Source organism: Trematomus bernacchii, unplaced genomic scaffold (genome assembly GCF_902827165.1).
Source record: "Trematomus bernacchii unplaced genomic scaffold, fTreBer1.1, whole genome shotgun sequence".
In the NCBI taxonomy this organism is placed as follows: Eukaryota; Metazoa; Chordata; class Actinopteri; order Perciformes; family Nototheniidae; genus Trematomus; species Trematomus bernacchii.
This window is the reverse complement of record NW_022987727.1, coordinates 13,118,876-13,133,485: the sequence shown is the minus strand read 5'-3', so window position 1 is coordinate 13,133,485 and position 14,610 is coordinate 13,118,876. Positions and strand designations below refer to the sequence as shown.

The following is a 14,610-nucleotide window of genomic DNA, read 5'->3' as shown; positions in this document are numbered from 1 at the left end:
GAATTTTCTTTTTTTAAAGATTGCTGATTATCCTTTCAAAACCTTTGTTGACGTTAGGATAAAATAGATCACCAGCATATCTTTTTTCACTTGCCTCTCATGGTAATAGTATTCTCGTAGAAGGAATGTTTTATCTTCCTTCACTTCACTTGTAGGTCAGAGCCACTGTTCAGTGCCAGCACAGTAGCTGTCAAGCTGTTGCAGATTCTACTGTTTGCCAACATAAATGTTTATTTTCTCAGACAATCCTTTTTTAGCCTCTCACCCCCTTATTTCCAGTTTGCCTGCCTCTCTCCCTCACTGTGTTTTCACTTTCTATCATCTCTCCCTTTCCTCTTTTAATCACTCAGTCATTTCCTGCTGATAAGTGCAACCTGCATTAGCTCTGCATTTGTCTTTCTGATGAAATTAGCAGCAAGCATAGTTGGAGAGCTTATTGCATTAAAAAGAGATGATGACAGCCGGCTGATAGCACCCTGTTGCCTTGATAGCATCATCCCATCATCTTTCTGCTATCTAATATTAGAAGATGGTCGGTGTTAACACACTTTAAATGTGTTAATGGTACTTGTTTGGTCATGCCAGTGCTTGCCTAACATCGTTTGTTAGGATTTAAAGCAATGGTATTTGATCAAATTGAAGTGTCTTTTTCTCTTTGTTTGTGCTAATAGGAGTGCTAACGCTAGCAGAAAATGATATCAGATCTCCCCTCTCAATTTCTGCATGATTTTCTTTTGTTCTAGCTTTTGTTTTTCTAACAAAATGTAGCTGTGTCCAAATTCTAAAGTACATTTTTAGTTTGAGCAGGTTTTGAGCATGTACTTTAGTATTTAGCGACTTTTAGAGGTAATGCTAACTCCTAGCTAGTGTCCCCCACTGGCTTGCTAGTACTGGAAGCAAAACGTCTACTTTCCAGTTACTCCTCAGTTTAACACTATTAGCTTTGTCAGCAATGTTGCTGTTTGTATTGCTAGTCCTATTAGCACCCTTACATGCTAGCCGCTAGCTCATTAGTTGCAATGTTGAAAACCTTATAAAGGCAAACCAACTGTGAGATCATAAGCTTGTCTATTGCTCATTTACATTACAAAAGTAATTACGCCATTAAAAAGCCAGTATGCATTTTTTGTATGGCCCTAAAGCACACTATTGTCCCAATCTAACACATTGTGAGTGATATTCTAAAAGACGGGACATTTCCAACACATCTCTAAGCTGTTGACCAATCACAACAGAGCTGGCCAGCTAGCCAATCAGATCAGACTGGGCTCTGGTTTCAGACGGAGGGTGAAAAGAGGTGCTTCAGCACAGGCAGTATGAGAAAAATAAAGAACTTTTTGAACATTTAAGCATGTGACTGTCCCAGTAGAGGCACACAATACAAATATGAATCCTGAAAATGAGCTTAATGGGTCCTAATGTAAACCTGAAACATAAAAGTTGTCACTTCACAGTTTCTGACTTGAACTTTATTTCAGTTATGCTGAACTCAACTAATCATCAGCAGTTATTCCCACAAATCCATTTCTCTTGTCTTCGTCTTCTTCTCCGTGTGTGGCTGAACAAACTCTGCCTCTGCCTCTTCCTCACGCACACGCACACGCACACACACACACGCACACACACACACATTTCCTGCTCATCATATTCATTTCCTTTCAAGCTCTGTTTCCAAAATTAACCTGACTCTTACAACACACACACACACACACACACACACACACACACACACACACACACACACCCTCCCATTCAGTCCCCAGTCAATGTCAATTAACAGCCACCAGCTTTGACATGAACAAACAGGAAGACAACAACAACACATACACTAATAGCTAAGGCATAATGACACTTTTTTTCTTTCTTTATTATGATAACATATTCCTACCTAGAAGTCAAGTCCAGAAAGATTTCTCACACATTCTGTAAAATTGTTCCCATGCTGGAATGTTTAATCCCAGAATTCATGAACACACACACAAACACACACTAGCTAGCTCCAATTCACTTTTCGTCATTATCTGGGGAACCAATTTCCCTCAGTACCATGAAAGACGAAGAAGGGGAGAATGTAATTTTCTCCTTCAAACATTTGTTCAGCTCACACTGGCTGTGAAAAAAAGGGGAGCGGAGCTGAAGTGCTTGAATTCGGATGTGTAATGCATGTACAGTATCAAAAGCTTGAGGGATATTTGTCGCAAAAAGAGGAACTTCAAAGAAAGTTGAACTGTAGATGTGCTCTGGTCTGTGGTTGAAGTATTTCATTAAAACTGTAACCAATTTTAAATGTCATGATGGTGCTTTGCGCAAGGCTGTGAATGTACTGTACATGCCAGCCTTACCACAGAACAGATATATTTCACTGGTCAGGTCAGGTAGGCATACTGAAAGCAATATACTCTGCTTGCAAGGTATGCGGGCACTTTACTCATCACATGTATTATTAAAAGACGGTTAAAGTGAGTTCTGTTGCAGTAGGTAAAAGTGTGGTTAAAAAAATACCATCCCTATGTTACCCTATGATTAAAATGTGAATCAAGATTCCACTTCGATTCTTGGTGCCACGATACGATTCTAAAAGGCTTTGAGAAATGTCCGTATCAAAATGGATTCTTGATTTAGTACATGGGGTCCTTATTTCAGGATTTACTCTAATTGATGTTGAAAATTATGGCATGGAGGCAGAGTAAAGGTTGTATGAGATAATGGGCAAACAAATACAAACCTAAGACTAAAGGCAACATTTATTGATGCTAAGCTTACACAAAAAAAAACGCATAGTTATATTTGGTAAATTCAGCAGTAACAACTTCAAGTTATAGAAAAATGCTGCCTGATAAATAAATACAATTGGTAGGCTAAGGCTAGCTGCCTTTTTATTTCTTAGAAACTTGCCAATTAAATAAAATGTAAAAAAAAAGAAAACCCATCCCTCAGAACAAGGGAGGTGTGCATGTTTTATGAGAGTTATATGGTAAGTGTTTAGCTTAAGCCATGCGCATGACCATTTTCAGATAAATCCCAACTTTATCGACACAAATCTCAGACAAAGTGTCACCTACGCTGTTTGCATTCAGGGTGAATTTCCACGCCGTCAAAAGCACAGCAAGGAGCCCTGTGCCAAAGATGGTTGCATTTTCAAAAACAAAACAGCGTAACGGATCACCAATTTAAGAAATGTGGGCCTCATCGTATGCTTCTTTCTCTTTGTGTTCTCAGTGAGTTTGTGTCGTGGCTGATAGAGAGCGGAGAGATCAGTAAGTCTGACGAAGGGGTCAACCTGGGACAAGCCTTGCTGGAAAATGGCATCATTCACCATGGTGAGATTAAACAAAATCCTTTATTTATTTTCTGCTTTCATTCTCCCTCTGTTTGTGAAACCTCGATCATCTTCAATTCCTTTCTACTTCTCATCTTTGAGCTCTTGGCAGCTCCTCTTATCATGTATTCTATTTTTAACTTTGTTTAGTCATCTCAACCAAGGCTTTTTTTCTTTTATTCCCATTCTTCTTCAGTCTTTGAGTCATCCATGTTATGAATTTGTACCCCATTTCCAATGTTAAGGTAGAAATCACCATAATTGGGTAAAATAAGTGATGGAAATAATTCTGGAAATGTCTCTCACATTATTTCCCCTTCCCTGATTTAGCTTGAGTGGGACATGCACAGGTCAGCCAACCTGAGTGAATTATGCATAGAGCACTGACACAAACAGCTACAATACATAATGTATGAACCCAGTTTGTCCAGAGTATTGCTGAAGGCGCTCTTGTACATAGTAAGTGCTAAACCACTATCACGATTTATACACACCGCCCTCTCAGGGAATTTTTTACCCAACCTTCACATTCCTTAATACCTGCGGGAAATCCCCTGAAATCTTTCGAACAACCACAGAGAGGTGGAGTGATGACACGCAGCGGTCTGTAGGGTAGCAGTGAGGCTTTGTGGGTAAACCGTTAGCATCTCAGGCCCTAGAGGCAAAGTGTAGGTTTCACTATAAGTCAGTGAAAAGGAATCCGATAGAGGTAATTTGTGCATTTTATCGTACATAATTCAAGTTTTATCCAATCAGCTGTCCGTGTTCAGGCAACTAAAACACACCCGTTCATACTTTGTAATTTTTCCTTCGCTCCCGTAATCATTCAGCTATCATTTCATGTACTTTACATTCCATATGTGACACTTTACAATGGCTGATTGTGTTGCTTTGGGTTTTATGAGGACATTTTAGGTCTAGACTGAGAAAACCAGCAGCTCTGTTTGAGCCCATGCCAACTTGTGGTGGAAGCAAACTGCCTCTGTTTGGCTGATTTCACCGTCAGGCATCTGTTTATATATGCATTAGTCATTTTATTCATTCATGTTCTGTGTAGTGTTGAATGAATCATAGATCAAATGTTTTTGTTTGTTATTGCAAATTTGGACATTTTATGGGATTTGGCAGCCGTCCGCTGTGTTAAATATTTGAATTTCATTGCTTACCCAATGCAGACAGAATTTACCACTGCAGTGTTGCTCACAAATGTCTCACATCTCGCCTACTGTCTGTACTTACCCTAATATTTTCTGAAGATTAAATGTCTAAAAAAGTCACAGAATATTTGAAAAATAAACCTAATGCTCAAATCCATTAATATTTTGTAACTTGCATTTTTGAAAATGCTCAGACAAATTCATTACAGCGTGAGTCTCTCACATTTTGTTTCCATAGGCATGCTGTGGCTATTCAGTCACTGATATCTGTAATACATATGGACATTAAATAAAGGCCAGCCATTTACATGTAACAAGCATTTGGAACATTGATGCTTTTCACGATCCTTCTTAATTACATTTTAATATCTGATGGGTTATGATTCCCCTTGAGGTAACATGTTCTCCTTCTGGGTATCTTTCAGTGTCAGACAAGCACCAGTTCAAGAACGAGCAGGTGTTGTACCGATTCCGCTACGACGACGGCACCTACAAGGCCCGCAGTGAGATGGAGGACATCATGTCTAAGGTAACTACAATTCTGCGTATGAATATCCTCGTTGGTGATTGATAAGAAATGTAAAACATATATTTTTTTAGATTAAAAAGTGCGTCATTGCCTGCACCTTTGCTGAAGAGTTCAACATAGACATTTTTTTATTGATACAGCATAAACGTCGGTGTCTGCTGCCTAACAGTTGTACATGTTCACAGAGTCTGAAGGCACTAATCACCTCCCATAGGAAACTGTGATTCCAAACAAACAATATATATGTAAAGCCTGGTATGTTAGTTTGCTTGAGTCTGAATTTCCCAACTATAGCGGGATTATGAAATGTCCAAAATGGATAGCCCCGGGGGTAACTCTTTTTACAGTTAAATCTCTTGTCCTGAAGCCATGCTGCTACTTGTTTACCCAAGGTGTGTGTGCTCTATGACTCAGCGTCTCCACTTCTCTTTTCTTCTCTTCCAGGGCGTGAGGCTGTACTGCCGCCTTCACAGCCTCCACACGCCTGTCATCAAGTAAGTACCTGCCCTTCTCTCCCCCCCTCATATGCTAATGCTCCCACTCTCCAGGTGCACGAATACATATTCATAGAGACTTCACATTCGGCCCGCTTCACCCTGTCTGTGATGACTGAACTAACAGTAGCCCTGCCAGGAATAGGAGCCCTCAAACCTCCCTTTTCCTCTCCAAACTTTAGACTCCCTGCCAGATATTTGCTGCTGTAGGTTCACCAGATCCAGTTCAGGTGCAGGTTGCCAGGTTTTTCCTGAATAAAGGTTTATATGAGATAGCTCTTAAAGGATTAAGAAAAACTACTTGCATTTGTCTGTTAATCTTTAAAGTTTTATGGATTATCTTAATTTATGCTAGTGGATTTTAAAATGTTTGTACTTAACAAACATTTTAAAGAGGCCCTATTATGCTTTTTGGGGTTTTCCCTTTCCCAAAACCTCTAGTCTAGTGCCTGAAACGCCTCCTTTGGACTACTTTGTGTATTTCCGTAAAATAATGACATCACTATGTAACACTTCTATTGGCTAGCACTTCAACACATTGTACGTGATAGGCTAAGAGGCAGGACATCTCTAAACAGTTGACCAATCACGACAGAGCCAGCCAGCTAACCAACAGAGCAGACTGGGCTCTGGTTTCAGACAGAGGGTGAAAAGAGGTTCTGCAGCACAGGCAGTATGAGAAAAATAAAGACCTTTTGAACATTAAAGCATGTAAACATGTCACAGTAGAGACACACAATACAAATATGAACCTGAAAATGAGCATACATTTGTTTCCCTCCTGTCTGCTCTCTCCCTCTTTAACACACATAAAGACACTCTCACAATCACACTAACTGACTTTCTTACCTACAAACCATAGCACGGTTACACTGGAATATAAACACAATACAGTTTATACACACTCACCTTACCTTGTATTTTATTTACCCTATGATAATATATACAAATGCAGTTCTCCATTAGTTCCTGATTATTCTTTTAAACTTCTATGAATCTTTTTGCACTGATTGTGGGTAAAATACCTGAAGTGAAATTAGTCTCAAAAAGAGGAAGAATGATCTCACTGTACAAAAATGCTTTCCATCGGAAGAGTCAGAATCGAGTACAAGTTTATACAGAAGCACAGGAAACGCACGTCTTTCCCCCTACACACATTCTCAGTCTGCCGCGGCCCCTCCCTTTATACTCTTCCCCATTCACCCCTCTATCTCCCCGACATCACTCACCCGCTGATTGAAGTGCCGGGGTTGCCATTGGGCGCAAACAAAAGAGCTTTTGGCCCGGGGATAAATCCTATTACCATACAAAGGCAATCCCTCTCCCTGCCATTCACATATTATGTAATAAGTCCTTGGCTTTTTTTTTGTAACCATCACTAAATTGGCATTGTAAGTAGCAACCATTAATTATAATGTTACAGTGATGGATGTGTTGCGTTTTATGTATTATAAATAATTATAACCAGTGCCTCCCTTTTATCAAACTTTGTTGAGTGACAAAACGCCCGCAGGTTTTATATAAATAAAAATAATGACATATAATGAAATGGATATAAACATAATCAAATCAACTTGAATGCCGTCTAATGCTGTAGAGAGGATGACTCAGAAAACCATTTGTCCCGCTTATAATTTATGAATGCTGCTCACTTTCCATGTTGTTTTAATGCAATATCAATCAGTGCACTTCTTCTCCACATCTGCTCTTAACCGGTGTTTCTATTGAGCTTTCGTTCTGAATGTGGCAGTTTGCAATATAGGGACACACCCAATATCTTACTCATAACATTGAGATGTTAAAGCGAATATACCGTTTGACACTCAAAACCAACCACCATCCACTTCCTGTTTCACATGTTTACATATATCAGAATCATAAATCCTTTTTTGGTGGCCACAGAGGGAAAATATACATCGTTTAAGCACACACATTAATAGAAACACACATTAATAGAATACAAATCTCATAGTAGCAGCATAAGAGTTATGTATATATATATATATCGAATGTGATAAAGTAAATGTACTTAAGTGCAATTTTACGGTACTTTTGCTTTACCTCAGTATTTTCATTTTATGCTTTCGTTCTGAAAATTCTGAATGCATAAATGAATTCGCTTTAACATCTCAATATTATGAGTAAGATATTGGGTGTGTCCCTATATTGCAAACTGCCACATTCAGAACGAAAGCATAAAATGCTTCTACTCTTACTATAGATTGAGATATGAGAAATATAAATCAACTAAATAGACATTGACAAACAATCTAAGGTTAAGAGGTTCATCAGCAGTATATCAAATGTACTAGCTGTGACATTAATCCATCAATAATCATAACCTTAGAATTTAATATATATTATTCTAAAATGGGCCATAATGCAAAAATACTTTTACTTCTGGTACTTAGGTAAAGTCTGATGTCAATACTTTTGTACTTTTACTTAAATAATATTACTTCGGACAGTATCTACAACAACAATTTGTGATGTTGTAATTGCAAAAACACAAATAATATATATATATATTTAAGTTATTACTTCACCGACTCTATCAGAGACATTGTTCTGTTTTTTCGGTTTCCCAAAAATGGAGACATTACATAAACAGACACTGTGTTGGCAATGTTTACCATAAAGAGGTTTTGTTAACTGTTAAACACACGTTTCATGTGAACCCACAGACTTTCAAGAACTTTTTTTCCACACACTACTGGCATTTTACTGTGATAATACATCCTTTAAATTATTTCGTATTTCTTTGCTTCAATAGGGACAGAGACCACCATCTGAAAACCTTCAAATCGGTGATTCCTGCCAGCAAACTGGTTGACTGGCTACTCCTGCAGGTAAAAACTAAGATGTGTTACACTTTAATTTAATCAAAACACATAAAAGTGAGCATGCAACAATGGCTTACAAATACCTGTCGTACTGAAACTGGGCAGTTTTCTTGTGTCATTGTAATAGATTCTTCATGTTAGTATTTTACTTTTAACCCCTGCATTGAAGGCCCAAGTAAAAAAAGTACTTATAATAAAATTATCAGAAATATTGCAAATACTTTCTGCGGTTGAAATGGTACATACTTTCAACGGAAGTTCTGAAATTGAAAAAAGTCATACATTTGCAATAAATAATAAATAGATTAGTCAGATCACCAAGAACATATTTGATCAGCCTCCTAATCTGTCATTGTCTTTATTATAGACATATGAATTAACACATGATGGCTTACAAATCACCATCCTGATAACCTGATAACAGTCTGCTGTGCATGAGAAGGTGTGAAACATCCATTGTGAGTGACTGACGGAGTGTGTGCGTCATTGATCTGGTTTCCCAGGGAGACTGCACGACCCGAGAGGACGCTGTGACGCTGGGCGTGGGGCTCTGCAACAACGGCTTCATGCACCACGGTCAGTTGAATTTCGTATCACACACACACACATACATGAAGGGGAAAGACATACAAAGTGACGAGGATTTCCCCCTTCATGATGACGCTCTTCTTTTAACTTAAAGGTAGGGTATACGTAAGTTTGAGAAACCGGCTCGAGATCGCTAGAATTTGAAAATACACAACCGGAGAAAATCTGCCACTTCCTTACAGAGCCCCTCCTCCAACACACACGAACGCGCACATGACCAATGAGGGCACGAGATAAGTTTGTGCACAGATGGAAGGCTGACAGGCAGGTAGGCCATCCAGTTATTTTAGCCGGGCCGGCTAAAATGATTGGTCGTGCTTTTTACAGTACTACGGCTTCCACAGATGACATTTTTTTATGTATTTTTTTGTCAAAGCACTTAAGATATTCATTGCTATCGGGATGTTAAGAGCATTCCATGGAATATAACAAAAAGTGTATCTCGAGCCGGTTTCTCAAACTTACCTATCCCACCTTTAAGTTAAAAGGATCAATGACACATGCATGGTGTGTTTGTCTTATTATTTACAGTGTTCACATGTTCACTGCTGTATTTTGATGAATCATTCCCTTGCAGTATTCTTTTTTCTTTACTCTATAATTCATTGTACCCCCAAGTCACTCGCTCTACCCACAAAATAGTTTATTAGAATATTAGCTTCTCCTCTGTCATGTCTTCATAGTTTGAAGAAATTGTGCCTTAAATATGCATACCTGGTCTCAGCCAAGTCTCTCATTGACCACATTGTAGTGGAGCGGCTTTGGGTCTATCCCAACGTGTTGAGCGTAAACAAGCATTAGCACTGTACCCTAACCCGAGTTGTTTGGCTTTGCTACATGGCTGTCTGGGTCAGTCCACCGAACCATGACTGCTGCTCGAGGCCTACAATTGAATCTACTTAGAGGAAGAGTATCATGTGTAAAGTGAGAACCACTTAAAGGAAGTACTTCGTGTTAGAATACTGAAGAAGTAACATGATGACAGCGCTACTTGATCGGGAAGTGTGCAAGAATACAGAAGTCTGAGTCATTGTTACACATTTTCTAATTGGGAGATTTGTAGATAAGTAAATTATAATGCATTATTATCTCGGGTTGATAATATGTTTTAAGGTTAGCGTTAAGGTCTTTCGTTGGCCAAGGAAGGCATTTTTACATTGGTAGTGGATCTGAATCACACGGCAGGTATAAGCATTATTCATGGTTCACACGGTTCCTTGAAATCATGACAATGGTCATTATAAGTGATTGGATTGATATCTTCTATGCAAATTCTTTTTTTTGATTTTGATAATTAGAGTTAATGGCAGTTGTTATCTTCACCTTAAAACTGCACAATTGAGTGTTCACACATTCAAACCTCTCCATCACTTTAATTAGTTGTCTGTTTGCTTCTGATAAGCTTGCTAGTTCTCATTAGAAACATTCTCAGTGTTGTAATGGCAATTCATCTTGATCTGCGGCTCAAACTATGCTATGTAGGGTCCTTGAATTGGAGGGAATTCGGCCTGTAAAGTCCATGAACTTGATGTTTAAAAAGCTCTGGGATTATGTTTTCCTCCATGGAAACGGCCTTGGTAGAGCTCTGCTCTCTGCGATGGGCCTTTCATTTTAATTGGAATAGTTCATACCCTCTTAAAGATCGAATTGGAATACATTAATACAGCAAACAGGCACCATTGGATACTTTCTAACATGGCTTGCAGCACTCGGTACAAGTGATAGACAGTACAGGATTAATAGCGTACAAACCGCTTCTCAAGTTTTTATATTTAACTGTCATTTTAACACATAAAATCAGTCCTTGGTTGTTTAAAAGTGGCTTTCTTTTTCTTAAACTCAGCTGATTGACACCTCACCCATCCTTTCTTTTTTTATTTAATTAGTTTGTTAACGTTGCTAAAAAAAAAAGAAAAGTAAAAGGTGAAGAATTCCAGAAGCACAACAAAATAAAAAGTTAAACCAATTAAAAAAGACATGCCTTAAGTCAGAGCAGTTTTTTCTTTACATTATCAACAGAAAAAAAGGAAAGGAATACAAACATAAAAATAAAATAAACAATAATAACATTACATTTATACAAAAATGATATACATACACATACAACCTACATACAAAATGTAAAGTTTATATAAAACAGCCCCAATAATGATGACACTTAAAGTATATGTTAAAAACAAAATCCAAATGAACATACAAAACAATAATATTTTAGTTGGGATCGTAGTTAAAAGTGAAAACACTGTAATATGAGGAACAAAGTTGATTGAAAGACAATGATAGGGGGCTAGGACATGTCCTCATCAGAGTACCTCCCCTTGCTTCATTTCATAGTAAAAGCCACTCACACCTCCCTCCCTCGCTCCCTCCCTCCCACCCTTCACCATCTGTTGTTGGTGTCACCTGTTCTTTTTTACCTCGCCCTCCTCTCTGCCCTTCCCCAGGGTCACGACCTCTCTCCTCTCCGCCTGTCCACACTTCTCACCTTTCCCCAACTCACACTTTTTAGTCCTTACTCAGCACATCTGTTGCTCTTCACCTGGTCTCTGTTGAACTCTTATTCTTTTTCTGGCTTTGTTATGTCCTTGTCTTCCTTCACTTGTCTTGTTATATCTGTCTGTCTGCCTGCTGGTAATTGATATGAGGTTATGAGGCTCCTCACTGATAACAGATAACATGGTTAAATGCCTTTCGTCTGTCCTTACCTGCTTACATCATATATCCACACGTCTGTCAAGACCACCTGTTGGGTTTTGTCCTTCAGGCTACAAACAGGGAACAATTTTCACCTATCCTCCATTACTCCTGTTATACACACAACATTAACAGATTGAAAGATTTATTTACTGATCTTATTCATCATATGTGTATTTTTTATGTTTTTTGACATACAAAACAAATAAAATAGGCAAACGTTCATATTGAAACCAAAAAAAACAAAAACATGGTTTTCTTGTGAATGACGTAGTATTCAAACGTTATATCAAGTGATTCAGTGAATAAATATCCAACCAAATCTTAATCACGGTTTTATTGACCCTAGATATTGTGGGTGTGTGTGTGTAACTATGTGTGTGTTATTACGGTATTACAGTTTCCAGAGCAGCACTCCCTCCAGTTGAATAGGTGGTGTTATGCTATTATATGACCACAGCCCGTGACTCAGAGGAAATAACTCACGTTCAGGCTTTGTTTTAACTGGCATAAGGCCAGTGTGTGTGTAATCAGTTTAGGAAGGCTTTCATTCACCTGAGGGGGCCAGATGCTCGCCAAATCTCTGAACAGCTGGGTATAGCCTCAGCCATATAGATGTATGCACCTAAGATTAGGTAATGTTCCTAGTTGGAAGTCTTTGTATGGGTAGATGTGTGTGAGATTTAGGCCAAATGTAAAACATTCTGTGACATCCAGGATGGATGTTTTTAAAATGTTTAAACACAAGGATATCTGCCTCTCACATCATGGCTTTACTCCAAATGTGAGCTTCCCATGTCACTGTCATTTCATACACACTTGTGTATCTGCACCTGTTGCTGCGTTGTTCAGAGACTTGATGCAAGTAAAACAGACCGCGAGAGTTGTTGCCAGCGAGAAGAGCCGTCACTATTTATTCTAATGTTGTGTTCAACAAAAAGTTACAAAATCAATGTTAAAATACAAAAAAATCATCCAAGAAATGTTTTGTTGTGGACAATAAACGCTCACATGCTGTGACTGAGGGTCTCAATGGCGTAAGTTATTTCCTGAGAAATATTAAAGGAGCCCTATTATGCTTTCTGGGGTTTACCCTTTCCGGTAGTGTGTTAAATAGGTTTTTGTACATCTAACACTCCACACAGTCCCCCCCCCTCCCTAAAATGCCTCAATTGTGGTCCTTTGTTTACTTACGCAACATAGTGACATCACTATGCAACACAGGTGCTTCTATTGGCTAGCGCTCCTAAACATTGTATGTGACTAAGGCTGGAGCCACACGGAGACGATAACGAAAACGAACCGAATTCGACATAAAAAAAGTCCGTCCACACGAGACAGCTCGACCCGCTGGAGACACTAGTACATATGCCGGGCCTGTAAGTGGCGCTGTACTTCCGCCACAAAATACACCAAAAGCAGCGAAGAAGACTTCCCGAGCATGGTTGCCATGGTTGCCATGGTTGCCATGGTTGCCTGGTTGCCCCAGGAGTTTATTCTCCGTGGTGGATTTAGCAACATGTAGTTCATGTAGTTCTCCATGTCCACTTGTTGCTGATGGTTGTGGTGGAGGAGCTGTAGATTGTGCACTAACATCTGTAGCATGCTACAGCAGTGAGCAGCAGAGGTGGGGAGAGGCGGGGCTATTGCGTCATCGTTATCAGGAAATTATCGTATAGGGCATAGACACGGAGACACGGCCCCCCAGAGCATTTCGTTTGCAGATCTATCCACCTTGGGACCCATTATCGTTATCGTTACCTGCGTCTATAAGATGGAGAACTGTAGCGGATACGACCCGTTTCGTCTCCGTGTGGCTGCAACCTAAGGTGCTGGTCATCTCTAAGCAGTTGAGCAATCACAACAGAGCCAGCTAACCAATCAGAGCAGACTGGGCTCTGGTTTCAGACAGAGGGTGAAAAGAGGTGCTGCAGCACAGGCAGTATGAGAAAAATAAAGACCTTTTTTAATATTAAAGCATGGAGACATGTCACTGTAGAGGCACAAAATACAAATATGAACCTGAAAATGAGAATAATAATGCCCCTTTAAAACAATCCACAGTAGGGTTAATGTAGTGTGTTTTAAAAAGTCCAATCCTGCTATGATTGTAGAAGCATCTGTAATGTGTCCTCACCTGTTAGCCGTGCCCCATGTGTTGGAGTGGGCTCAGCTCAACAGTGGGATTTCCAAACACAAACACCCCGACACACACACAAACAGTGATCCTTGTGTCCCCCAGGGAATACTCCCTATCCCTGGCCCGAGCTGGCTACGACCCAGATGTGGTTTGACTCCAGATGTTCCTGCTAGCACCATTAGCTTATGAACTAATTAACCGTTAGCTTGTTTGTGTGAAGCTGTCCACGCATTGGGTGACAGCTTCTAGGGCAAACACTCTCTTTATCTCCACATGTCTTTGAAGTTGAGAATGACCCGCTGACAGAGTTTGTGCCATCATGTAACACACTTCACTTTTACAAGGTCCAATTTTGCAACAACACTATCAATTTAGCCTGTATGACTCGAAAACTCATTCCAATTTTGGATTAATAATGGAGCAACCATGGATGATCTAAGCCAGTGGTTCTCAACTGGTAGGTCGCGACCCAAAAGTGGGTCGCGGACCCGTTTCGAGTGGGTCGCGGATGTGTGAGTGAAGAAAAAAAAGTAAAAAAAAAAAAATTGGAATTTTTTTTTTTTTTTTGGGGGGGAAAAGTCAAACTTTTATTTTGAATGCCCGATTTGCTAACGCTGTGCATGCAGTCGGCGTTGGACAGGAAGTACCGGAGACCATAAACGGTTTTGAAAACTTCTGTCACGATCATCTTCTCAATAAAATATCTTTGCTGATGTTTTTTCGAGTCTTCTGGCCAATCAGAATCAAGATTGTTGCCGGAAGTCCCCACGGAGAATAACTTTGCGGTAGAACTCTTCTTTATACATCCATAGGTACAACTTCAGATACAAATGAACACATAATGAA

General features: G+C 39.4%; 1 protein-coding gene across 2 annotated transcripts in view; it reads left to right on the top strand.

Annotated features, from left to right (window-relative positions):
• Nucleotides 1-14,610, top strand: part of prex1 (phosphatidylinositol-3,4,5-trisphosphate-dependent Rac exchange factor 1) — a 94,942-nt gene that overhangs the window by 44,326 nt on the left and 36,006 nt on the right. For both annotated transcript variants that reach the window (XM_034144881.1, XM_034144882.1), the window contains exons 11-15: nt 3,220-3,320; nt 4,902-5,005; nt 5,450-5,499; nt 8,273-8,348; nt 8,846-8,918. In XM_034144881.1, coding sequence (XP_034000772.1) covers nt 3,220-3,320; nt 4,902-5,005; nt 5,450-5,499; nt 8,273-8,348; nt 8,846-8,918 — 404 coding nt within the window. The remainder of the gene's footprint in view (nt 1-3,219; nt 3,321-4,901; nt 5,006-5,449; nt 5,500-8,272; nt 8,349-8,845; nt 8,919-14,610) is intronic.